The sequence below is a fragment of the Tachyglossus aculeatus genome, chromosome X1 (genome assembly GCF_015852505.1).
Source record: "Tachyglossus aculeatus isolate mTacAcu1 chromosome X1, mTacAcu1.pri, whole genome shotgun sequence".
Lineage (NCBI taxonomy): Eukaryota > Metazoa > Chordata > Mammalia > Monotremata > Tachyglossidae > Tachyglossus > Tachyglossus aculeatus.
Window position 1 is genome coordinate 96,243,767 of NC_052101.1, and position 24,818 is coordinate 96,268,584.

The following is a 24,818-nucleotide window of genomic DNA, read 5'->3' on the forward strand; positions in this document are numbered from 1 at the left end:
GGGTTCCCCTATATGTCAGGGCGCCCCATCATTCTCCTACTGGAGTCAGAGCCCTCAGTCAATCCCACTGGGGCGCGTGGGCAGGGGCGGCGGCGGGGAGGAGCGGAGAGGATCTCGCCGCTCCGGACGGGGCAACAAGAAAGCTACCCTTCAGCCCCGGACCGAGGCCTCAGGGCAGCCAGTCGGAGCCTAAGCCATACCTGAGCTTCACCTGCCAGCGGAAGACCGTGTGGGGCCCACAGCCCGGATGCAACCGCAAAAAGTTCACGTCGCTGCGAAGACACAGAGGGAAGTCGGCTCTTAATCAGACCTCGGTGTTCCTTTTGGTCTGGGGTAAGGATTCCCGCGATCCCAGGAGGGCCTCCATAGGCCTGGCCCCAGGGGAGCAGGGAGGGACGGAGACCGACTGGGCAGTCGGAGGGTCAGGTCCCGGCTCCGCCAAGGGGCCTGCCCCCCGGATTAAGCCGGCTTTCCCCGGCTCGCTCTCCCTTCTGCGGCGGCTGTGCACTTGGATCCTGTTGTCTGTCTAGACCGTGAGCCCGTTGTTGGGTGGGGACCGTCTCTGTATGTTGCCAACTTGTACTTCCCAAGCGCTTAGTCCAGTGCTCTGCACACAGTAAGCGCTCAATAAACACGACTGAATGAACGAATGAATGAATCTGTGACCTCTGGTCATTTGATGTTCGCCCCACCCCCAACCCCACAGCACTCACGTACAAATCTTCCAATGATATGCTATAAATTACTTATTTTCATGTCTCCCTCCCCCTCTACAGTGTACACTCGTCATGGGCAGGGACTGTATAGGCTAATTGTGTTGCGTTGTACTCTTCCAAGCACTTAGTACAGTGCTCTGCACATAAGCAAGTGCTCAATAAAATCCCACGGATTGACTGGTAAGCTGTAAGCTCCTCACGGGCAGGGAACGTGTCTCCCAACTCTGTGGCACTGTACTCTCCCAAGCGCGTAGTACAGTGCTCTGCCCACAGTAAATGCTCAGTAAAGCAGCATTTACCCTAAATGGATTGACTGCTGGTGGTGGTGGCGCGTGGGAGGGGAGAAGCACGACAGAGGGGCAGGCCGGGCTTTCGGGTTCTACCTGGTCTGGAAGACAAGGGTGAAGTCCTGCTCACGAAACAGCACGCGGCAGGTCTCCCTGCAGATCTCCTTCACGTACACGTGCACCACCATCGCGTCGGGACCTTTCTCGTACGAGTCGTTTTTCACAAAGGCCAGGCTCACCATTGGTTCAGGCTCTGCAGGAAACCCAACCCCCGCCCACCGCGGCCCCAGCTCTACGGTCAGAGACAGCAAGCTACAGAGGGGGCCACCCCTGCCCCCCGAACCCTTCCTTCCCCTGCCCCCACCCCAGCTGGCCCCCAGGACCCCTGCCCTCTCCCCTCGGCCCTTACCATCACCAGCTGGGGGTTCCAGGGCTGCCACCTCCTTCAGTTCATCTCCCTTTTCGTCGTCTCGCCCCCGGGGAACGGCCGGGGAGGCCTCACTTCCCTTGGGGATCACCGCCGCCATCGCCACCTTGTCCTCCTCCAGCGGGGCCCCTGGTGAGGAAACTCGCTTCTCTCTCCCACGGCGAGGTTCCCGGGGAACTGCCTCCTGCGCCACTGCTGCTGCCTATTCACACGGGAGAGGGAGTCATCAGGCTACAGGCCTGCTCACACCTACTCTCCCTGCTGCCCTGTGGAGCCACCCGGGGTGTCCCCCTAGACTGCGGGTTGGGGGGAGGAGGGAGAAGCATGAAAGGGTGGAGACACGCCACCTCTGTCGGGGTCTCTTCCCATCCTAGCCGGTCTTCACCTCTGGTAGGATTGGGCTAGGTCCCCGGGGTCCTCCCCCCTCCCATCAGGGCCCCCACCCGCTCCCCTCACCTGAGTCGTAGGGTCGGTAGCGGGGGCCGCATCCCTTCGGGGGCCCAGGTTGCCCTTGCGGGCCCCAGGCTCCACCTGCCCTTCCCTGGCTCCGCTGAGGTGCACGGCCCGCTTGGCGCTGGGCCCCACCGGGGCCCCAGATCCGATCCCGGCCCCGATCTCGCTACGGCCCTGGGCCCGCTTCTGGTTGCGGGACTCTTGCTTCCCCTGCTGGGGTTCGGGGCCGGCCACCTGGCCGGGCTTCTTTGGGTTGGAGGGTGGCTCCTGCTCATTCTCCTTACAGAGGGTGCCACAGTCCCGGCCACAGGGTCTCTTCTGTTTCTGTGAGAAACCCACCCCCATCAGCGGCTCCCCATCGGTTCCCCATCAAATCCCCTGCCCTGCCAGTTTCCCCTGGATAGAGGTGAACGATCCCCGCCGGCAGAACCAAGATCTGAGGACAGATTGGACTTCTGGAAACCAAGACCACAGCCAGGGTCACGGAAGCCCGATTTGGCCAAACCACCCACTGGGCCGGGAGGAGCTTGGCGGAAAGCAGGAAGGGGGCCGAGAGGAGAGGGGGCACAGAACAGGTAGGCATCCATGCAACTAGCCTGCCCACCCTCCCCCTGGACCCCACCCAAGGCCTGGTAGGAGGGCAAAGCTGCTCACCAGCAAGGAGGGCCAACACAGAAGTGGGATCTTCTTGTGCAGCACCAGCTGCAGGAAGCCACCCTTGCGGTATTGCACTTTGCTGCACGAGCTCTCGATCTCCTCGTGAAACACACAGCTCCACTGCCGGCCATCTGCGGGCACCGTCACCTCTATTAATGCCGCGGTTCCTCGGCCAGGGGCCGCCCCCTCGGGCTCCTTCCACCCGCCAGGCACCTCACTATCCAGTTTCCCCCCCCAGATCCCAATCCTAGAACCCTAAAGGGAATTGGGAAAACCCACGGGTTCGGCGGGCTCTGCAGTTTGGGGTGGATGAGGTCGGCCAACCTGACCGGAGGGCCCCCTCCTCTCTCCCAGAGGCCTCCCTCCACTCCCTTGAAAGCAAATTTCCAGCCGCTTCCGATTTAGTGGCCGTTGCACTGCAGCCAGTACCGGGGACCAGCACAGGCCGGGGCCAGGTCTTAGACTGCCAGGCCCTGCAAAGCTCCATTCTACCGCACCCAGGTCTCTTTCCCTCCCCACTCCCGGTACCGGCGGTGGGGGGCACACTGAGGAGAGCCGGTGGGGGGGGAGAACGGGGAAGCCCTTCACCTGGCAGCCGGACCACGCAGTCGGTATCCGTGAAGGCTAAATCCACCTCCTCCAGCCGCAGTGGCTTGGGTCCCACGTGTAGCCTGACGATCACCTCATCAGCATTCTGCTTCCAGTCTAGCAGCAGGTCTGTGGCAGGGAAGGAAAACTGGGCTGGAGAGCTACCGATGGCCAGCTTCCCCAGCTCCCCGCCCTGAAGGTCAGTGCCCAGGTGGAAGACCTCTCGAGCGCTGAGCACAGTGCTCTGCACGCAGTAAGCGCTCGATAAATACCCTGAATGGACGGACTGATTGAGTGAAGACTCCCCACACCCCACAGGCTGAGAGGCATGCCCTGGCCCAGCCCCACTGGGTGCTCTGAGGCTGAAGGGAGAAACCTCCCTGTATCACACCGGGCCGACTTCACAGGCACTTCAGCAAGCCCTTCCACTCCTTACCCCTCCCACGGTCTGACAGCCCCCAACCTCCTTCTCACCTTCCTCCAGGACTTGCTCCTCCTGGGAGTGCAACTCTGAGCCAGGGGCTGGTCCTAGGAAAGAAACCAAGAGCAAGAAAGCAGTGAGGGCCTGGTTGAAGGCAGTGGGCCGAGTCGGCTGACAGCACTGACTGAGCACCCACCGGGAAGCGGGCCGTGTACGTGACGGTCCGTGGTCGGGATGCTCACCACGAGGAATCAGCCCGGTCACAGAGGAACAGAAAAGGGAGCGGAGCTGGCTCCTCTACCAACTAGAGAGTCCCCCAACCCTACCCCACTCTCTCCCGTGACTTGAGCCTCGTCCCAAGGAGCCTCGCTCTTCCAGACGGCTAGTCCCTCATCTTCTGTCTCCCCACCACCTCCCCCCAACCCTTCCGATCCTGGAACGCTCACACCACACGCAAACTCGGGCCCCGGCAGCAGACGGCACGCCTGCCAGATGGCACCTCCGTCCACGCGCCTTGTCGCCCCAAACCTCCTCAGATTTCAGGGGTCACTGCTTCTGGGTGCCCGCCTCCATTCTGGGTCCCTCACCACTCTCCCCTGTCCACTCACGCCTAGGCTTGGGGGGGCAGGGGTTTCCCAGAGTATGGAAGGCAGGAGAGTGGTGGAACGCCATGAGGCAAGAGTGGCATGGGCAGTGGTAGAAATACCAAGGACGCCCAGAGCCAGGAGAGGAGGAGAAGCAGCTGTTGGGAGCTGGCCTGAGCTTAGCCTCACCCACTTTCTCCGCTGCCCCTCCCCAGAGGACACAGCAGGAAAAGGTGGTTGGTTAGCATGGGCCCCAGCGACACTGAGGGCCCGAGCTAAAAGCAGGAGGTAGAAATCCCCCCATCTCAGAGGCGGCTCCCGGCTGCGCTGTACCGCGTTGTTTGATCCCCCGGCAGCCCCGAGCTGAAACCTCAGTCAAGGTTGTTCCTAGTTGAAAGTGCTTTAATAAATGCCACTACCACTCTGGGGAATGACTAGACTGTCAGCTCCTCAAGGGCAGGGGCAGCGTCTTCCACTGTACTCTCCCAGACGCCTAGCACAGTGCTCTGCACAAAGCAGGCGCTCAATAACCACTCCGGAAGGAATGCTCTGGCGGAGGTACGGGGCCCCCGGAGAACTTCATTTAACTTGGTGTCCGGCTCCGGGTCCAAGTGATGTGGGAAGTAGCGGGAGGAAGGAAAACGGAGCGTCAGAGGTCTTTCTGGGGCCCAGCTCTGCCCCTCTGGGTCTGCCTCGCTCTCGGCTACGTGGGGGTGACTGGGGTGCCCTTCCTGGAGTGAGCTGAAGAGTCCAGATCCAGAGAAACACATGAAGAGAGTAAATGACTTGAAAAGGAAACTTCCAAAGAAGCCAAACGGCTTCTTTGGGCGGAGGCGTAAAGTATGCAGGCCTGTGCAAATCATCCTGCCAATCACTCGGCAACCAAAGCGAAGGGTGACTGGTGACAGAGGGTGCTCTTCACTGGAGAAAGGGTGAGCAGCACCTCCCCGAGAGGGAATCTGCTCCCAGCTTTCCTTCCAGTTTCTCTTCTCCAAAAGTGGCTGGGGGCCTTCCCGCTCCTACCTCTCTTAGGGCCTGTGGCGGCAGGCCGCTCCCCCTCCTTGCTCTCCTGGTTAGCTCGATCCTTCTGCTTCTTCTTGTTGGTGGCGTCCTCCAGCCCCTGGGATGCCCTCCTTTGGCCTGCGGCACCGGTACCGCCGGACATCTTTAGCCGCTTGGTTAACACCCAGAGTCCCCCGGGATAGGTAATGGAGTCTGGGTCAGGGGTGCGGCGCTTTCTTCCTGGCCCAGCTATCTTGGCGACTCTCTGTGGCCAAACTCTCTGGCAAGGAACAAATGGCCTGAAGAGAGAAGATCATGCGGTTACTTCTCTGAGGCCTTGAGGATGAGAAGAAGGCAACGGGGTCGTCTGGGCTATGGAAAAGGGGACAGGCCCTATCGACGGGATGGCCCAAAGCCCCTGGAGCCACTCAGAAATGGCGGCGGGGGACGATTCTCAGACGCAGAACTCATCAGGCAGTGAGGGCTGCTAGATCTGGAAGTCAGAGGAGACCTGGGGCCTAGTCTCTGTCCGGTTACCGGCCGGTGGGACCTTGGGCAAGGAAGTCACTTAACCTCTCTGCACCTCAGTTTCCTCCTCCGTAAGATGGGGCTTGTAACGTCCGCCTCTCTCTACCTCATAGGGATGCTGTGAGGTCAAAATGAAATAAATGATGCAGAAGCCCTTTGGAAAAATAAAAGCAATGTACTAATTCAAGGTTGTATTATGAATGCAAAGAGAAAGGCACGACTGGAAAAGCGTGTGTGTGTGTGAGTGAGTGAGTGAGTGAGTGAGTTGCAGGGGCGGGAGGGTGAGGAAGGAGGGGATTAATCAGGGGAAGCCTCCTGGAGGAGATGGCCTTCTGGAAGCAGCTTTGAGAGGGGAAGGGACAGGGTTTGGTAAAGCTGAGGGCTGCGGGGAGGGGAAAGGCATTCCCGACAGGGGAAAGGGGACGAGGATTGGGGTGGGAGGCAGAAGAATGGAGAGCAAGGGGTGTTTGGGAGGTCCGCTTGGGAGGAGCAAAGAGTCCGAGCTGGGGTTTAGGAGGAGAAGAGAGCAGAGGGCAGGCTGCGCCAACATGGCAGCCAGGCCGTTCCACTGCTTAGGGAACCTCCTCTCCTCAGCACATTCTTGTGGGGCAAAAATTGGGTCCGGAACATTTGGGAAGGGCTATTCTGGGGTCCAGGGTGAGTGACACCGGCAGCGGGCGTCCAGGGAGAGTGCAGCAGCACCCACTGCGGCCAGCTCCAAGACACCCCGAGGAGTAGCGGCCACGGGTTCTGCTGCGGCTCCCTCATTTAGCCCGACCCTCCAGTTCCACCGCGGGAAATGGGAACCCACTTCAGAGATCCAAACAGAGGCCCAGGATCCTGGAGACAACAAAAGGTCCAGTTACGCTGTAACTATTATTCATCAGCCCTATTCGGCTGGTACGGCTCTCCGGGCAGTAACAAAGACGTCCGGCTCCCTAGGGTCGGGGCAGCAGTGTGTCTGTTCCTCCTATGAGCCAGAGATGCCACTGCCCCCACGACTGCACGCGTTGTCCCGTTTAAGAGAGAGGGAGGGCTGGAGCCAGCTTGTCTGGGGTTTCACTTTCACTCTGTGATGCTTAGTCACCTCAGGCAAAAGAGGCTGAAGAGTGGGAGGACCAGTTTCCATGGAGGAAAACAGGCTCAACCCAGGTGCTGAGGAGGCTCATTCGAAGTAATAACAGCAGCCCCAGCAGCAGCCCGAGCTGGGGAGATCAGCCGGCTAGGCTGGGAGAGGCAGAATCACCATTGCTTTCTACGGGCACAGCCGGCGTCTGAACTGCACTCTGGATCTTGGTGTTTGAGAGAAGTCTCTCAGGCCTCCTTTCAGGATGGCCTAGCAGGCACCACCTGAGGGGCCAGACCTCGGATACTGACCCTGCAAGAGCCTGGGCCCCAGCCAAAGGGAACCAGCTGCTAGCCAAGCCAGAGCCAGGGTAATAGTTCAAGCGCCAGGGCCAGGCCCCAGCCCGGCTCTCCCGACTTGCTCTGTTGCCAACTCTAAGTCGGTCTCGATGCCCCACGATGGGCTGGATCCTCACTAAGGAGGCTTAGTGGGATTTCCCTGAGGTCACGGGGCGGGCAGAATTAGCCCACAGGGTCTTCGCCTGGTAGAGCCTAAGCTACGACTCTTGGCCTAGAACCTCTCCATTCCACAATCTCGGAGCGGCAGGGACCCCAAAGATCTGGAGGCCACAGAGAAACAGGAGCCCGGCCCTCCCTCTTTCTCCCCAGAGGCATCACTCGGACCATCTGGTCGCCGAGCCACAACACTGTCTCCTTTGTTCCCTGCTCCCGTTCCTGCTTGCCACCACGCACTCCGCCACACAGCCTTATAGCCCTGGAACCACCTCTGCCCGACCAAGCAGACAGCTACCCCTCTCCCATCTTTCGGCTCCCTCTCCGCACCCTCCCAAGTGCTCTGCACGCAGGAAGCGCTCAGTAAATACCACCGATGGACAGATCGGTCCTTCTACGTGCTTCATTTTCCTAAGAGGCTTATCCTCCACAACCCTGGCCACTGAAGATGACGACAACGGAGGAACAAGGAGGGGCCGAACAAAACGTAGTCCATAGTCACCCACCCGCCTTAACTTTAGCCCAATCAATCAATCAATCAATCAATCAATCGTATTTATTGAGCGCTTACTATGTGCAGAGCACTGTACTAAGCGCTTGGGAAGTACAAATTGGCAACACATAGAGACAGTCCCTACCCAACAGTGGGCTCACAGTCTAAAAGAACCACAGCCCACCAGAACAAGGGCTTTCAACCTTATTTTTTTTTAAAGTAACTGCACCCCTGCGGTCTCCAGGTTTCCCCTAAAGTATCCCCACACTCGGACACCCGACCCACGCCACCTTCACCCTCACACCCAGAAAAGCAGCGTGGCTCAGGGGATAGAGCGGGGGCCTGGCAGTCGGAAGGAGCTGGGTTCTAATCCTGGCTCCGCCACATGTCTGCTGTGTGACCTTGGGCAAGTCACTTTTCTTCTCTGGGCCTCAGTTAACCTCATCTGTAAAATGGGGATTAAGAGTGTTAGCTCCAAGTGGGACAGGGACCGTGTCCAATCTGAATGACTTGTATCTACCCCAGTGCTCAGGCAAGTGCTTGGCACATAGTGAACGCTTAACGAGTACCATTATCATTATTACCTATCCACCACCGACCCCTGAGGAATACACTCGGTTCTTCCAGAACATGTGCTCTCGCTACACGTTTAGGCTAGAATGTTGTTATGGAATTAGGAGGAGTTGACCCGGCAACAAGAGCCTGTTTGGTTTCGGTATCAATCAATGGTATGTACTGAGCGCTTACTGTGCGCAGATCACTGTGCTAAGCATTTGGGAGAGTTCAATACAAGGGTTGGTAGACACATTCCCTGCCCACAAGGAGCTTATGGTATACTGTGTGTCGGAAGTATGGGTGTGTACATGTGTTTGGTGTCAAAATGGGTATCACGGTGTGAGCTTTCCTTAAAATGGGGTTTTATAAGAGCGCAACCCCTGTATTACAGGGGACCTGGGGAAAAGGCAGGGGAGCGGAGCAGGGCCACCAGAGAAGGTGAGAAGAGAAACTGTTCCTGCTGTTGTTGCCATCACCGGCTCCTCATTAGTGGAAAGAAAAAAAAAAAGCCCCCCCGCCCCCCATTTTCTGGATCTTGCTTATACATTTCAGTCTCTGCACGCACCTGCCTTGCCTTTTAAGAGTGGAATTTCCAAGGGCATAAACTGTGCCTTCGGTACAGCACCTGGCCAGTTGAGGGGTGGTAATTAACTAAATGACAGTAAGAGCAATATCCCTTTCTAACCTCTGCCGTGACGCCAGTGACACCCGGAGTTCCCATGACTACAACTGCACCTTCTCTCTGTTGGTGGATTGTACAACGGGTTCATATTTCAAGAACTTCTGGGAAGAGACTGGACTGGGCCTGAAACCAATGCAGTCCTTCCCCGCGTGCCACACGCCATACCAACGGGACTCCATCTCCTTGAGGTGCCCCGGGAACCCTGGGCCCTGCCACATTGAATTACCACGTGTGCTTGCACACATGCACGTACGTACGTGTACGCGCACATACCCTCCCCCCCCAACCACACACACAAAGCCCAAACACCTTTTTGTTCTGAGACATTCTGATCCCATACACCTACACATACCCACCCCACCTACCCCCTCCAGATTTCTGGCAGGGGGTAAGGGCAGCGAGAGTACCCACAAAACTCAAAAGATCAGAACTCTTCAGTCTAGAAAGGCAAAGGGAACATCAGCAAAATCTACAAAATCATGACGGCTGTGGACGGGGGTGCCTATCAGCCTCCTCACGAGTCTTCCTGCAGATAATCTTCTTGAAGCCATCACTCAGTTCACATTTCTACCCATACATGGCTTCAAGGTTCTCCACCAGCTCCTCCCTTCTTACATATCCACCTGCTACTCCCACTCCTTCCCATTCTCGCCTCTGAATTGTACCACCGTCCTGACTCTCCTGGTTCTGTCTCCTTGCTCAGACAGTTCCTCTGGGTTGGAACTCCTTTCCCCTTGCCTGCCAAACCACAACTCTCCCGCCAGGTAAAGCCCTCCTTAAAACAAACAAAAAATACCCACTTCCTCCAGGAAGCCCCACAAATTCACTCAACACCCCAGGCTCATAAACTCAACAGCCCCCTTAGCCCTTGGGTAATTTTTTTTCCTGTCCTCCACACATGGACATTTGTATAATTTTATTGATAAAATGTGAACATCTGCATTATAAAATGTATTTGTATTTTCACTTGTTTAATTTGCTTCTTCACCCTGATACGGTGGAACTACTTCTTATTATAATCCTCCTACTCCTACGATTTGCAAATCATTTTTTATCTGTCTTCCGTTACATTTTGAGCTCCTTGAGAGCAGGGGGCATGCGTGCCCCTTTTAGACTGTGAGCCCACTGTTGGGTAGGGACTGTCTCTATATGTTGCCAATTTGTACTTCCCAAGCGCTTAGTACAGTGCTCTGCACATAGTAAGCGCTTAATAAATACGATTGATGATGATGATGATGCACCTTGCTTCTGTTGTTCTCTCCCGTGTGCTGGGCACAGTGCTTTGCACTCAAACACCACTACTCGACTGATGGAAAGGAGTAGGTTCCAAAGAGAGAGAAACATTACCCAGTGGGCAAAAAGCACATGGAATTCATCACTACGGGAAGTAGAACAGGCAGAAGATATCAACAGGTTCAAAAAGAGTTTAGATCCATTCGTCACTCACAGGTCCGTGGTGGGTTAGTAAAGGAAAACGCTAGGGATGTGAGAAGGCTCAAAAAAGGCTTAGGTAAGCCCGTGGACAATAAGTCCTCGATGGGGCACCGGGAGAGATGTTTAGGCCGTTCAAGGGTACACTTCCCCCTTGACGATAATGAATGACGATGACTGTAATGACCACGCTGTTCCTCCAAACACCCTTTGGTGCCATGCTGGGGAGGCCATATGGGCTGGACGGAGTGAGCGATCCCTTCCTGGATGCTACCAATGCTGCCTCCAGAGCTGAATCGTCTGGAAAGCCCGAGAGGCTGGGACAAAAGGGACTCCAGAAAGGAGATGTTGGAAGAAAGACAGGGTTGGAGGGGCGATACGCCCTTTCAAACAGGGACCCGTTTTAACAGCTTACTTTGGTGTCCGGAAAATCCTTTTGCTCAAATCCCACGGCTTACTTCCTCCATCTGAGTCTCTCTCCTTCTTCATTACAACTCTAGCAACGGTTCAACTGCTAGGCTTCTCCGTGGTCCCAGATGGCACAAAGGGAGCAGGTCTTTTCCAGACTAGACCCTCCGGCTTAGGGGCCTGGCTCTCCAATACCCTCTGGGGGCGAATCCAGATTGACCCCCCGGGAAGGGTATTTATTGAGCACCAACTGCATGCAGACCATTGTGATACGCGCTTGGGAGAGTATGACGTAACAGAGGGTCCGCAGGGAGGAAAGGACTTACTGTGTGCTTACTCTGCACACAGTAAGCGCTCAATAAATACGATTGATTGATTGATTGATTGATTGAAAGGAACCAGACGAATGCCTTTCCAACTGTGTGGGCTGCTCCCCCATCTCGCCCGCACCCCGTCTAGGCCCTCTTTTAGGCTACTGAACTCACTCCTCAGCTCGCCTAGTGCTTCTCGGAATCGCTCCCCACTGCTGCCCTGAAAAACTCTCCGGCGGCCCTTTGCTTCCTCGCTCTCTTTAGTCCGGCCTACCTTTCGTGATGACAGCCCCGAACTCCGGCAAAGCCGGGTCCCTATTTATGCTTGTAAACAGACACTTTGGCTCTTGGCCTCTCCCAACCCGACCCGCTTGGGGGGTTGCTCCCTTCACCCTGCTCCCTGCATATTTATTACTCTACTTATTGATTTATTTTACTTGGACACATCTGTCCTATTTACCACTCCCTGCATATACGCGTGTCCACATTTATTACTCTATTTATTATTTTACTTGGACACATCTGTCCTATTTACCGCTCCCTGCATATACACGTGTCCACATCTATTACTCTATTGATTTATTTTACTTGGACACATCTATCCTATTCACTTTATTCTGTTGATACGTTTGGTTTTGTTCGCTGTCTCCCCCTCTGAGACAGGGAGCCCGCTGTTGGGTCTCTATCAATCAATCATCTAGCCTATTTACTTTATTTTGTTGAGACGTTTGGTTTGGTCCGCTGTCTCCCCTTCCGAGACTGGGAGCCCGCTGTTGGGTCTCTATCAATCAATCAATCATCCCATTTACTTTATTTTGTTGATAAGTTTGGTTTTGTTCGCCGTCTTCCCCTCTGAGATGGGGAGCCCGCTGTTGGGTCTCTATCAATCAATCATCTAGCCTATTTACTTTATTTTGTCGATACGTTTGGTTCTGTTCGCTGTCTCCCCCTCCGAGACTGGGAGCCCGCTGTTGGGTCTCTATCAATCAATCAATCATCCTATTTATTTTGTTGATACGTTTGGTTTTGTCCGCCGTCTCCCCCTCCGAGACGGGGAGCCCGCTATTGGGTCTCTATCAATCAATCAATCATCTAGCCTATTTGCTTTATTTTGTCGATACGTTTGGTTTTGTCTGCTGTCTCCCGCTCTGAGACTGGGAGCCCGCTGTTGGGTCTCTATCAATCAATCAATCATCCTATTTACTTTATTTTGTTGATACGATTGGTTTTGTCCGCTGTCTCCCCCTCCGAGATGGGGAGCCCGCTGTTGGGTCTCTATCAATCAATCAATCATCTAGCCTATTTACTTTATTTTGTTGATACGTTTGGTTTTGTCCGCTGTCTCCCCCTCCGAGATGGGGAGCCTGCTGTTGGGTCTCTATCAATCAATCATCAATCATCTAGCCTATTTACTTTATTTTGTTGATACGTTTGGTTTTGTTCGCTGTCACCCCCTCCGAACTGTGAGCCCACTGTTGGGTAGGGACTGTCTCTATATGTTGCCAACTTGTACTTCCCAAGTGCTTAGTACAGTGCTCTGCACACAGTAAGCGCTCAATAAATATGATTGATTGATTGATTGTTGGGTCTCTACCTATCAGTCAATCATCTAGCCTATTTACTTTATTTTGCCGATACGTTTGGTTTTGTTCGCTGTCTCCCCCTCCGAGACGGGGAGCCCGCTGTTGGGTCTCTATCAATCAATCATCCTATTTACTTTATTTTGTTGATATGTTTGGTTTTGTTCGCTGTCTCCCCCTCCAAGACTGGGAGCCCACTGTTGGGTCTCTATCAATCATCAATCACCCTATTTACTTTATTTTGTTGATACGTTTGGTTTTGTTCGCTGTCTCCCCCTCCGAGACTGTGAGCCCACTGTTGGGTAGGGACTGTCTCTATATGTTGCCAACTTGTACTTCCCAAGCGCTTAGTACAGTGCTCTGCACACAGTAAGTGCTCAATAAATACGATTGACTGATTGATTGTTGGGTCTCTATCAATCAGTCCATCATCTAGCCTATTTACTTTATTTTGTTGATACGTTTGGTTTTGTTCCCTGTCCCCCCTCTGAGACTGGGAGCCCGCTGTTGGGTCTCAATCAATCAATCAATCAATCATCCTATTTACTTTATTTTGTTGATACGTTTGGTTTTGTCCACTATCTCCCCCTCTGAGACGGGGAGCCCGCTGTTGGGTCTCTATCAATCAATCAATCATCTAGCCTAGTTACTTTATTCTGTTGATACGTTTGGTTTTGTTCGTTGTCCCCCCTCTGAGACTGGGAGCCCGCTGTTGGGTCTCTATCAATCAATCATCAATAATCTAGCCTAGTTACTTTATTCTGTTGATACGTTTGGTTTTGTTCGCTGTCCCCCCTCCGAGACTGGGAGCCCGCTGTTGGGTCTCTATCAATCAATCAATCATCCTATTTACTTTGTTTTGTTGATATGTTTGGTTTTGTCCGCTGTCTCCCCCTCTGAGACTGTGAGCCCACTGTTGGGTAGGGACTGTCTCTATATGTTGCCAACTTGTACTTCCCAAGCGCTTAGTACACTGCTCTGCACACAGTAAGCGCTCAATAAATACGATTGATTGATTGATTGATTGTTGGGTCTCTATCAATCAGTCAATCATCTAGCCTATTTACTTTATTTTGCCGATACGTTCGGTTTTGTTCGCTGTCTCCCCCTCCGAGACGGGGAGCCCGCTGTTGGGTCTCTATCATCATCATCATCAATCGTATTTATGGAGCGCTTACTGTGTGCAGAGCACTGTACTAAGCGCTTGGGAAGTCCAAGTTGGCAACCTAGAGAGACAGTCCCTATCCAACAGTGGGCTCCCAGTCTCTATCAATCAATCACCTAGCCTCAATCAATCGTATTTATTGAGCGCTTCCCGGGCGCTGAGCACTGGCCTAAGCGCTCGGGAAGTCCAACCGCTCGCTACCCTCTATGTCGCCAACTTGGACCAGCAAGCGCTCAATAAACAGGACTGCCAAGCTAGCTCTCTTCCTCCCTTCAAGGCCCTGCTAAGAGCTCACCTCCTCCAGGAGGCCTTCCCAGACTGAGCCCCTTCCTTCCTCTCCCCCTCGTCCCCCTTTCCATCCCCCCCATCTTACCTCCTTCCCTTCCCCACAGCACCTGTATATATCTTTGTACATATTTATTACTCTATTTATTTTACTTGTAAATATCTATTCTATTTCTTTTATTTTGTTAGTATGTTTGGTTCTCTGTCTCCCCCTTTTAGACTGGGAGCCCACTGGTGGGTAGGGACTGGCTCTAGATGTTGCCAACTTGGACCTCCCAAGCGCTTAGTACAGTGCTCTGCACACAGTAAGCGCTCAATAAATACGATTGATGATGATGTAAGCGCTCAATAAATACGATTGATGATGATGCCTGATCGGTTGCCCGGACGGGACTGTCTCTGGATGGTGCCAGCTTGGACTTCCCAAGCGCTCAGTCCAGTGCTCTGCACGCAGTAGGCGCTCAATAAATACGATTGATTGATTGATTGATTGATTGGGAGTTGGAGGGGGAGTCCCGGGAAAAGTTGGTTGATCTTATTGGGGGGGTGAAGACGAGGCATGTTGGCGGCGGCCTGGAGCCTGGCTAGGCTCCCGGGCCCGGTTGGGCCGTGACCTTGGGGCTCCGACACAAAGCCGGAGCCGCCCCCCCCCGCTCCCAAGCGCTCAGTACAGTGCCCCGCACACAGTAAGCGCTCAATAAACCCGATTGACTCATCGATTCCCACTCACCGAGAGCCTCTGAGCCGGTCGGGGCCCCCGCCGGTGGTGTTCCTCCGGATCCAAGTTATAACCGCCCCCCGGGGGGGGGCGTTAGCGGAGCGGTGACGTACTTCCCGGGCGTCACGTGACAGGGGCCGGTCACGTGACGGGCCGGCGGGGGACGCCGTTGCCCGGCAATCGAGCCGTCGGGCCTATGGACTGAGCGCCTGGGAAGGCCAAGCCGGCCACAGAAAAGCCTCCGATGTCACAAAGGGGAGGGACCGCCTCTCTAGGTTGCCCACTTGGACTTCCCAAGCGCTTAGTACAGTGCTCTGCACACGGGAAGCGCTCAGTAAATACGATTGATTGATTAGGACAGTGCTCTGCACACAGGAAGCGCTCAATATTGATTGATTGACTGTGCACCCACTGTTGGGTAGGGACCGGCTCTCTAGGTTGCCAACTTGGACTTCCCAAGCGCTTAGGACAGTGCTCTGCACGCAGGAAGCGCTCAATAAATACGACTGATTGATTAGGACAGTGCTCTGCACATAGGAAGCACTCAATAAATACGTTTGTTTGATTGATTGATTGACTGGGAGCCCACTGTTGGGTAGGGACCATCTATCTTGCCAGCTTGGACTTAGCACAGTGCTCTGCACACAGTAAGTGCTCAATAAATACAATTGATTGGTTGATTGACTGGGAGCCCGCTGTTGGGTAGGGACTGTCTCTATATGTTGCCAACTTGGACTTCCCAAGTGCTTAGGACAGTGCTCCGCACGCAGGAAGCGCTCAATAAATACAATTGACTGATTGATTAGGACAGTGCTCTGCACACAGGGAGCGCTCAATACTGATTGATGGACTGTGCACCCACTGTTGGGTAGGGACCGGCTCTCTAGGTTGCCAACTTGGACTTCCCAAGCGCTTAGGACAGTGCTCTGCACGCAGGAAGCGCTCAATAAATACGATTGACTGATTGATTAGGACAGTGCTCTGCACACAGGAAGCGCTCAATGTTGATTGATTGACTGTGCACCCACTGTTGGGTAGGGACCGCCTCTCTAGGTTGCCAACTGGGACTTCCCAAGCGCTTAGTACAGTGGTCTGCACACGGGAAGTGCTTAATAAATACGATTGATTAGGACAGTGCTCTGCACACAGGAAGCGCTCAATATTGATTGATTGACTGTGCACCCACTGTTGGGTAGGGACCGCCTCTCTAGGTTGCCAACTTGGACTTCCCAAGCGCGTAGTCCAGTGCTCTGCATCATCATCAATCGTATTGAGCGCTTACTGTGTGCGGAGCACTGGACTAAGCGCTTGGGAAGTCCCAGTTGGCAACATAGAGAGACAGTCCCTACCCAACAGCGGGCTCACAGTCTAGAAGGGGGAGACAGATAACAAAACCACACATACTAACAAAATAAAATAAATAGAATAGATATGTACAAGTAAAATAAATAAATAGAGTAATAAATATGTACAAACATATACATCATCGTCATCATCATCAATCGTATTTATTGAGCGCTTACTGTGTGCGGAGCACTGGACTAAGTGCTTGGGATGTACAAGTTGGTAACATATAGAGACAGTCCCTACCCAACAGTGGGCTCCCAGTCTAAAAGGGGGAGACAGAGAACAAAACCACACATACTAACAAAATAAAATAAATAGAATAGATATGTACAAGTAAAATAAATTTAGAGTAATAAATATGTACAAACATATATACATCGTCATCATCATCAATTATATTTATTGAGCGCTTACTGTGTGCGGAGCACTGGACTGAGCGCTTGGGAAGTCCAAGTTGGCAACATATAGAGACGGTCCCTACCCAACAGTGGGCTCACAGTCTAGAAGGGGGAGACAGAGAACAAAACCACACATACTAACAAAATAAAATAGAATAGATTTGTACAAGTAAAATTTAGAGTAATAAATATGTACAAACATATATACATCGTCATCATCATCAATCATATTTATTGAGCGCTTACTGTGTGCGGAGCACTGGACTAAGCGCTTGGGAAGTCCCAGTTGGCAACATAGAGAGACAGTCCCTACCCAACAGCGGGCTCACAGTCTAGAAGGGGGAGACAGATAACAAAACCACACATACTAACAAAATAAAATAAATAGAATAGATATGTACAAGTAAAATAAATAAATAGAGTAATAAATATGTACAAACATATACATCATCGTCATCATCATCAATCGTATTTATTGAGCGCTTACTGTGTGCGGAGCACTGGACTAAGTGCTTGGGATGTACAAGTTGGTAACATATAGAGACAGTCCCTACCCAACAGTGGGCTCACAGTCTAGAAGGGGGAGACAGACAACAAAACCACACATACTAACAAAATAAAAGAAATAGAATAGATATGTACAAGTAAATCAATCAATCAGTCGTATTTATTGAGCGCTTACTGTGTGCGGAGCACTGGACTAAGCGCTTGGGAAGTACAAGTTGGCAACATATACAGTCCCTACCCAACAGTGGGCTCCCAGTCTAAAAGGGGGAGACAGACAACAAAACCACACATACTAACAAAATAAAATAAATAGAATAGATATGTACAAGTAAAATAAATAAATAGAGTAATAAATATGTACAAACATATATACATATATACAGGTGCTGTGGGGAAGGGAAGGAGGTAAGGCAGGGGGGATGGAGAGGGGGACGAGGGGGAGAGGAAGGAAAGGGCTCAGTCTGGGAAGGCCTCCTGGAGGAGGTGAGCTCTCAGTAGGGCCTTGAAGGGAGGAAGAGAGCTAGCTTGGCGGGTGGGCAGAGGGAGGGCATTCCAGGCCCCGGGGGATGACATGGGCCGGGGGTCGATGGCGGGACAGGCGAGAGCGAGGCACGGTGAGGAGATTAGCACACAGGAAGCGCTCAATAAATACAATTGATTAATTGATTAGGACAGTGCTCTGCACACAAGAAGCGCTCAATATTGATTGATTGACTGTGCACCCACTGTTGGGTAGGGACCGGCTCTCTATGTTGCCAACTTGGACGTCCCAAGCGCTTAGGACAGTGCTCTGCACATGGGAAGCGCTCAATAAATACGATTGACTGATTAGGACAGTGCTCTGCACACAGGAAGCGCTCAATATTGATTGATTGACTGTGCACCCACTGTTGGGTAGGGACCGGCTCTCTAGGTTGCCGACTTGGACTTCCCAAGCACTTAGTACAGTGCTCTGCATTATCAATCGTATTTATTGAGCACTTACTGTGTGCGGAGCACTGGACTAAGCGCTTGGGAAGTCCCAGTTGGCAACATATAGAGACAGTCCCTACCCAACAGTGGGCTCACAGTCTAAAAGGGGGAGACAGACAACAAAACCACACATACTAACAAAATAAAATAAATAGAATAGATATGTACAAGTAAATCAATCAATCGCATTTATTGAGCACTTACTGTGTGCGGAGCACTGGACTAAGCGCTTGGGAAGTCCCAGTTGGCAACATATAGAGACAGTCCCTACCCAACAGTGGGCTCACAGTCTAAAAGGGGGAGACAGACAACAAAACCACACATACTAACAAAATAAAATAAATAGAATAGATATGTACAAGTAAAATAAATAGAGTAATAAATATGTACAAACATATATACATCATCATCATCAATCGTATTTATTGAGCGCTTACTGTGTGCGGAGCACTGGACTAAGCACTTGGGAAGTCCCAGTTGGCAACATACAGAGACAGTCCCTATCCAACAGTGGGCTCACAGTCTAAAAGGGGGAGACAGACAACAAAACCACACATACTAACAAAATAAAATAAATAGAATAGATATGTACAAGTAAATCAATCAATCAATCGTATTTATTGAGCGCTTACTGTGTGCGGAGCACTGGACTAAGCGCTTGGGAAGTCCAAGTTGGCAACATAGAGAGACAGTCCCTACCCAGCAGTGGGCTCACAGTCTAAAAGGGGGAGACAGAGAACAAAACCAAACATGCTAACAAAATAAAATAGAATAGATATGTACAAGTAAAATAGAGTAATAAATATGTACAAACATATATACATCATCATCATCATCATCATCAATCGTATTTATTGAGTGCTTACTGTGTGCGGAGCACTGGACTAAGCGCTTGGGAAGTCCAAGTTGGCAACATACAGAGACAGTCCCTACCCAACAGTGGGCTCACAGTCTAAAAGGGGGAGACAGACAACAAAACCACACATACTAACAAAATAAAATAAATAGAATAGATATGTACAAGTAAAATAAATAAATTGAGTAATAAATATGTACAAACATATATACATCATCATCATCAATCGTATTTATTGAGCGCTTACTGTGTGCGGAGCACTGGACTAAGCGCTTGGGAAGTACAAGTTGGTAACATATAGAGACAGTCCCTACCCAGCAGTGGGCTCACAGTCTAAAAGGGGGAGACAAACAACAAAACCAAACATACTAACAAAATAAAATAAATAGAATAGATATGTACAAGTAAAATAAATAAATAGAGTAATAAATATGTACAAGTAAAATAAATAGAGTAATAAATATGTACAAACATATATACATATATACAGGTGCTGTGGGGAGGGGAAGGAGGTAAGGCGGGGGGATGGGGAGGAGGGGGAGAGGAAGGAAGGGGCTCAGTCTGGGAAGGCCTCCTGGAGGAGGTGAGCTCTCAGTAGGGCCTTGAAGGGAGGAAGAGAGCTAGCTTGGCGGATGGGCAGAGGGAGGGCATTCCAGGCCCCGGGGGATGATGTGGGCCGGGGGTCGATGGCGGGACAGGCGACAGCGAGGTACGGTGAGGAGATTAGCACACAGGAAGCGCTCAATAAATACGATCGATTGATTAGGACAGTGCTCTGCACACAGGAAGCGCTCAATATTGATTGATTGACTGTGCACCCACTGTTGGGTAGGGACCGGCTCTCTATGTTGCCAACTTGGACTTCCCAAGCGCTTAGGACGGTGCTCTGCACCCGGGAAGTGCTCAATAAATACAATTGACTGATTGATTAGGACAGTGCTCTGCACACAGGAAGCGCTCAATAAATACAATTGATTGATTGACTGGGAGCCCGCTGTTGGGTAGGGACCATCTCTCTATGTTGCCATCTTGGATTTCCCAAGCGCTTAGTACAGTGCTCTGCACGCAGGAAGCACTCAATAAATACAATTGATTAGGAAAGTGCTCTGCACACAGGAAGCGCTCAATATTGATTGATTGATTGATTGATTGACTGTGCGCCCACTGTTGGGTAGGGACCGTCTCTCTATGTTGCCAACTTGGACTTCCCAAGCACTTAGGACAGTGCTCTGCACACAGTAAACGCTCAATAAATACAATTGATTGATTGATTGATTGTGAGCCCACTGTTGGGTAGGGACCGTCTCTCTAGGTTGCCGACTTGGACTTCCCAAGCGCTTAGTACAGTGCTCTGCACACAGTAAGTGCTCAATAAATATGATTGATTGATTGATTGACTGTGAGCCCACTGTTGGGTAGGGACCGTCTCTCTATCTTGTCAACTTGTACTTCCCGAGCGATTAGTACAGTGCTCTGCACACAGGAAGCACTCAATAAATACGATTGATTGATTGATTGATTGATTGATTGACTGGGAGCCCACTGTTGGGTAGGGACCGTCTCTCTAGGTTGCCAACTTGGACTTCCCAAGTGCTTAGGACAGTGCTGTGCACACAGGAAGCGCTCAATCAATACAATTGATTGATTGATTAGGACAGTGCTCTGCACACAGGAAGCGCTCAATATTGATTGATTGACTGTGCACCCACTGTTGGGTAGGGACCGTCTCTCTATGTTGCCAATTTGGACTTCCCAAGCGCTTAGTACAGTGCTCTGCACTCAGGGAGCGCTCAATAAATACGATTGATTGATTGATTGACTGGGAGCCCACTGTTGGGTAGGGACCGTCTCTCTATGTTGCCAACTTGTATTCCCCAAGCGCTTAGTACAGTGCTCTGCACACAGGAAGCGCTCAATAAATACGATTGATTGATTGATTGATTGATTGATTCATCATCACCCCTTTTCAAACGTGGTGGCACGCCCTCACTCTCCGACAAAGTCACCCCCAGCCCCCCACCGTTTCTTTACTAACGTAAAAACCGAATTTGGAGCCGCCGTTGAGTTTTGTTTTGTTTTGTTGGCCGGCCCCCACTTCTAGACTGTGAGCCCGCTGTTGGGTAGGGCCCGTCTCTAGATGTTGCCGACTTGTACTTCCCAAGCGCTTAGGACAGTGCTCTGCACACAGTAAGCGCTCAATAAATACAATTGAATGGATGAATGAATTCAATCGTATCTATTGAGCGCTTACCGTCTGCAGAGCACTGGACAAGAGAAGCAGCATGGCTCAGTGGAAAGAGCCCAGGCTTTGGAGTCAGAGGTCATGGGTTCGAATCCCGGCTCCTCCAATTGTCAGCTGTGTGACTTTGGGCAAGTCACGTCACTTCTCTGGGCCTCAGTTCCCTCATCTGGAAAATGGGGATGAAGACTGTGAGCCCCATGTGGGACAACCTGATCACCTTGTATCCCCCACAGCGCTTAGAACAGTACTTTGCACATAGTAAGCGTTTAATAAATGCCATCATTATTATTATTAGGTCAGGGGTTCAAATCCCGGCTCCGCCAATTGTCAGCTGTGTGACCTTGGGCAAGTCACTTCACTTCTCTGGGCCTCATTTCCCTCATCTGGAAAATGGGGATGAAGACTGTGAGACCCCCGTGGGACAACCCAATCACCTTGTAACCTCCCCAACGCTTAGAACAGTGCTTTGCACGTAGTAAGTGCTTAACAAATGCCATTATTATCATTATTGGGAAGTATAAGTCGGTAATGGCTCAGTGGAAAGAGCATGGGCTTTGGAGTCAGAGGTCAGAGGTTCAAATCCTGGCTCCGCCAATTGTCAGCTGTGTGACTTTGGGCAAGTCACTTCACTTCTCTGTGCCTCAGTTCCCTCATCTGTAAAATGGGGATTAAGACTGTGAGCCCCCTGTGGGACAACCTGATCACCTTGTAACCTCCCCAGCGCTTAGAACGGTGCTTTGCACATAGTAAGCACTTAACAAATACTATCATTATGATTATTAACATATAGAGATGGTCCCTACCCAACAACGGGCCCACAGTCTAGAAGGGGGAGACAGACAAGGAAACAAAACATGGAGACGGGCGTCAAATCGTCACAACAAATAATAATAATGATGGCATTTGTTAAGCGCTTACCATGTGCAAAGCACTGTTCTAAAGAATTAAAGCTATATGCACATCATTAACAAAATAAATAGTGAATATGTACAAATATGTATACAGGTGCTGTGGGGAGGAGGAGGAGGAGAGGAAAAAGGGGGCTCAGTCTGGGAAGGCCTCCTGGAGGAGGTGAGCTCTCAGCCTTCCCATCTACTCCCTGATCCTGTTACAGCCAAGCCGGCACTCTTGATTTCTTCCAAGCTAAACTTCCAACTACCGTGAGTTCTGTAACATAGAGGGGTTGTGTCCTCAGAGAACCTCACATTCAAGGGAGATCCCTCTATAATATTCCTGGTTTGACAGATGTCATCCACGTGCGTGCAACTGTTTCTTTCAACACCGGACTGCGCTCCATCCAGACAGATGTGTGTTACGGGAAGAATGCTCCCAAGTCTTCAACACTAGTATATCCAAGCCATGAAGTGAAAACATATTTTACAGCAGAACTGACTGCACCTTGTGAGCAATTCTCCCCCCTGCCCTGCTTGACCCATTGCTCACACTTTACCTCCTGCATGAAATTCCCTACTCGCTCAAATTTGTTAAACCATATCCCTTCCAATACTAATAACACTACTACTGCTCGGAATAGTTGTGGTACTTGTTTGGTGCTTATTATTCACTCATTCATTCAATTGTATTTATTGAGCGCTTACTGTGTGCAGAGCACTGGACTAAGAGCTTGGGAAGTCCAAGTTGGCAACGTATAGAAACGGTCCCTACCCAACAGCGGGTTCACAGTCTAGAAGGGGGAGACAGACAACAAAACAAAACATATTAACAAAATAAAATAAATAGAATAGGAAGTATGTCCAAGTAAAATAGAGTAATAAATCTGTACAAACATATATACAGGTGCTGGGGGGAGGGGAAGGAGGTAAGGCGGGGGGGATGGGGAGGAGGGGGAGAGGAAGGAGGGAGCTCAGTCTGGGAAGGCCTCCTGGAGGAGGTGAGCTCTCAGTAGGGCTCTGAAGGGATAATCTCTTCACTTCGTTTTGCATTGGCCAGATCCTGATTAGAGTATTGTGTCCAAATTTGGCTATTAAGCAGACTATTTCTGTGCGGTCTAGTACCTGAGTTAGTAATCCAGTAAAGAGATGCTCTGTTCAAGCCTCAGCCAAAGACAATAAGAATAATTGTGGTATTTCTGAAGCACTGTACAAATATACTCCTGGCATGGGCCTGGGAGTTAGATGACCCGGATCCTAACACCAGATCCACCACTGGCCTGCCGAGTGATCTTGGGAAAATCTTGGTGCCTCAGTTACCTCATCTGTAAAATGGGTAGCCATACCTTTTTTCCTTCCTACTTAGACCGTGAGCCCCATGTGGGGCAGTGACTGTGTCTGACCTGATTAACTTATATCTGCCATGCTTAGTATTATGTGCCAAGCACTGCGCTGAACACTGAGGTAGGTACAAATACGTGATATGTTTGGTTTTTTTCTCTGTCTCCCCCTTTTAGACTGTGAGCCCACTGTTGGGTAGGGACTGTCTCTATATGTTGCCAATTTGTACTTCCCAAGCGCTTAGTACAGTGCTCTGCACATAGTAAGCGCTCAATAAATACGATTGATGATTGATGATGATGATAATGGTAATTATAATAATAATGTTGGTATTTGTTAAGCACTTACTATGTGCCAAGCACTGTTCTAAGCGCTGGGGTAGAGACAAGGTAATCAGGTTGTCTCACATGGGGCTCACAGTCTTCATCCCCATTTTACAGAAGAGGGAACTGAGGCCCAGAGAAGTTAAGTGACTTGCCCAAGGTCACACAGCTGACAAGTGGCGGAGCCGGGATTAGAACCCACGACCTCTGGCTCGCCAGCCCGTGCTCTTTCCACTGAGCCAGGCTGCTTCTCAGCATGGTATCTGTTAAGCACTTACCGTGTGCCAGGCGTTGTACTGAGCGCTGGGGTGGATACAAGCAAATGGGATTGGACGCAGTCCCTGTCCCACGTGGGGTTCACCATCTCAATCCCCATTTTCCAGATGAGGTAACTGAGGCCCAGAGAAGTGAAGCAGACAAGTGGCAGAGCCGGGATTTGAACCCAGTTCCTCCTGACCCAGGTGTGTGCTCTATCCACTAGGCCATACTGCTTCTATAAACAGGTTGGACACAGTCCCAGCACTTATGTGCATACCTTTAAATTATCCATTAGAAATTACTTTTTTATTCATATTAGTGTCTGTCTCCCCCTCTAGACTCTCAAGCTCATTACGGACAGGGAATGAATCTGCTAATCCTGTTGCATTTTACTCTCCCAAGCGCTTAGAACAGTGCTCTGCACATGGTAAACACTCAGTAAATACCATTGAATGATTGACTGGTTGATTGTCCCACATGAGGCTCACAGTCTAAGGAGGAGAGAGAACAGATACTGGATCCCCATTTTACAGATGAGGAAACTGAGCCGCAGAAAAGTTCAGTGACTTGCCCCAGATCACACAGCAGGCAGCTAACAGAGCTGGGATTAGAACCCAGGTCCCCTGACCCCTCCAGGCCTGGACTCTACCCACTAAGCCACACTGTTTCTCAAAGTCCCCAAAAGTCACCCCTTCCGAGAGGCATTCCCCCATCCATCTCCCACCTTCTTGCTTTTGTCACACCATCAACCACTTTACCAATTGTTGGTGTATCTGCTTATTTGCTTGGTTTTGTTTATGATCATTTATCTAATC

General features: G+C 51.2%; 1 protein-coding gene across 5 annotated transcripts in view; it reads right to left on the minus strand.

The window, feature by feature from the left end:
• Positions 1–14,930, minus strand: part of USP19 (ubiquitin specific peptidase 19) — a 33,243-nt gene extending 18,313 nt beyond the window's left edge. For 4 of the 5 annotated variants that reach the window (XM_038771915.1, XM_038771917.1, XM_038771916.1 and 1 more), the window contains exons 1-9: positions 10,818–10,955; positions 5,157–5,434; positions 3,603–3,656; positions 3,129–3,257; positions 2,538–2,671; positions 1,887–2,207; positions 1,413–1,632; positions 1,100–1,256; positions 201–272 (exon numbers count right to left, since the gene is read on the minus strand). In XM_038771915.1, the coding sequence (XP_038627843.1) occupies positions 201–272; positions 1,100–1,256; positions 1,413–1,632; positions 1,887–2,207; positions 2,538–2,671; positions 3,129–3,257; positions 3,603–3,656; positions 5,157–5,434; positions 10,818–10,891 (1,439 nt within the window). In that variant the 5' untranslated portion in view covers positions 10,892–10,955. Of the gene's footprint in view, positions 1–200; positions 273–1,099; positions 1,257–1,412; positions 1,633–1,886; positions 2,208–2,537; positions 2,672–3,128; positions 3,258–3,602; positions 3,657–5,156; positions 5,435–10,817; positions 10,956–14,881 lie in introns of those variants that run through there. The other variant, XM_038771918.1, reaches the window with a different exon arrangement.
• Positions 14,931–24,818: the final 9,888 nt, after the last annotated feature.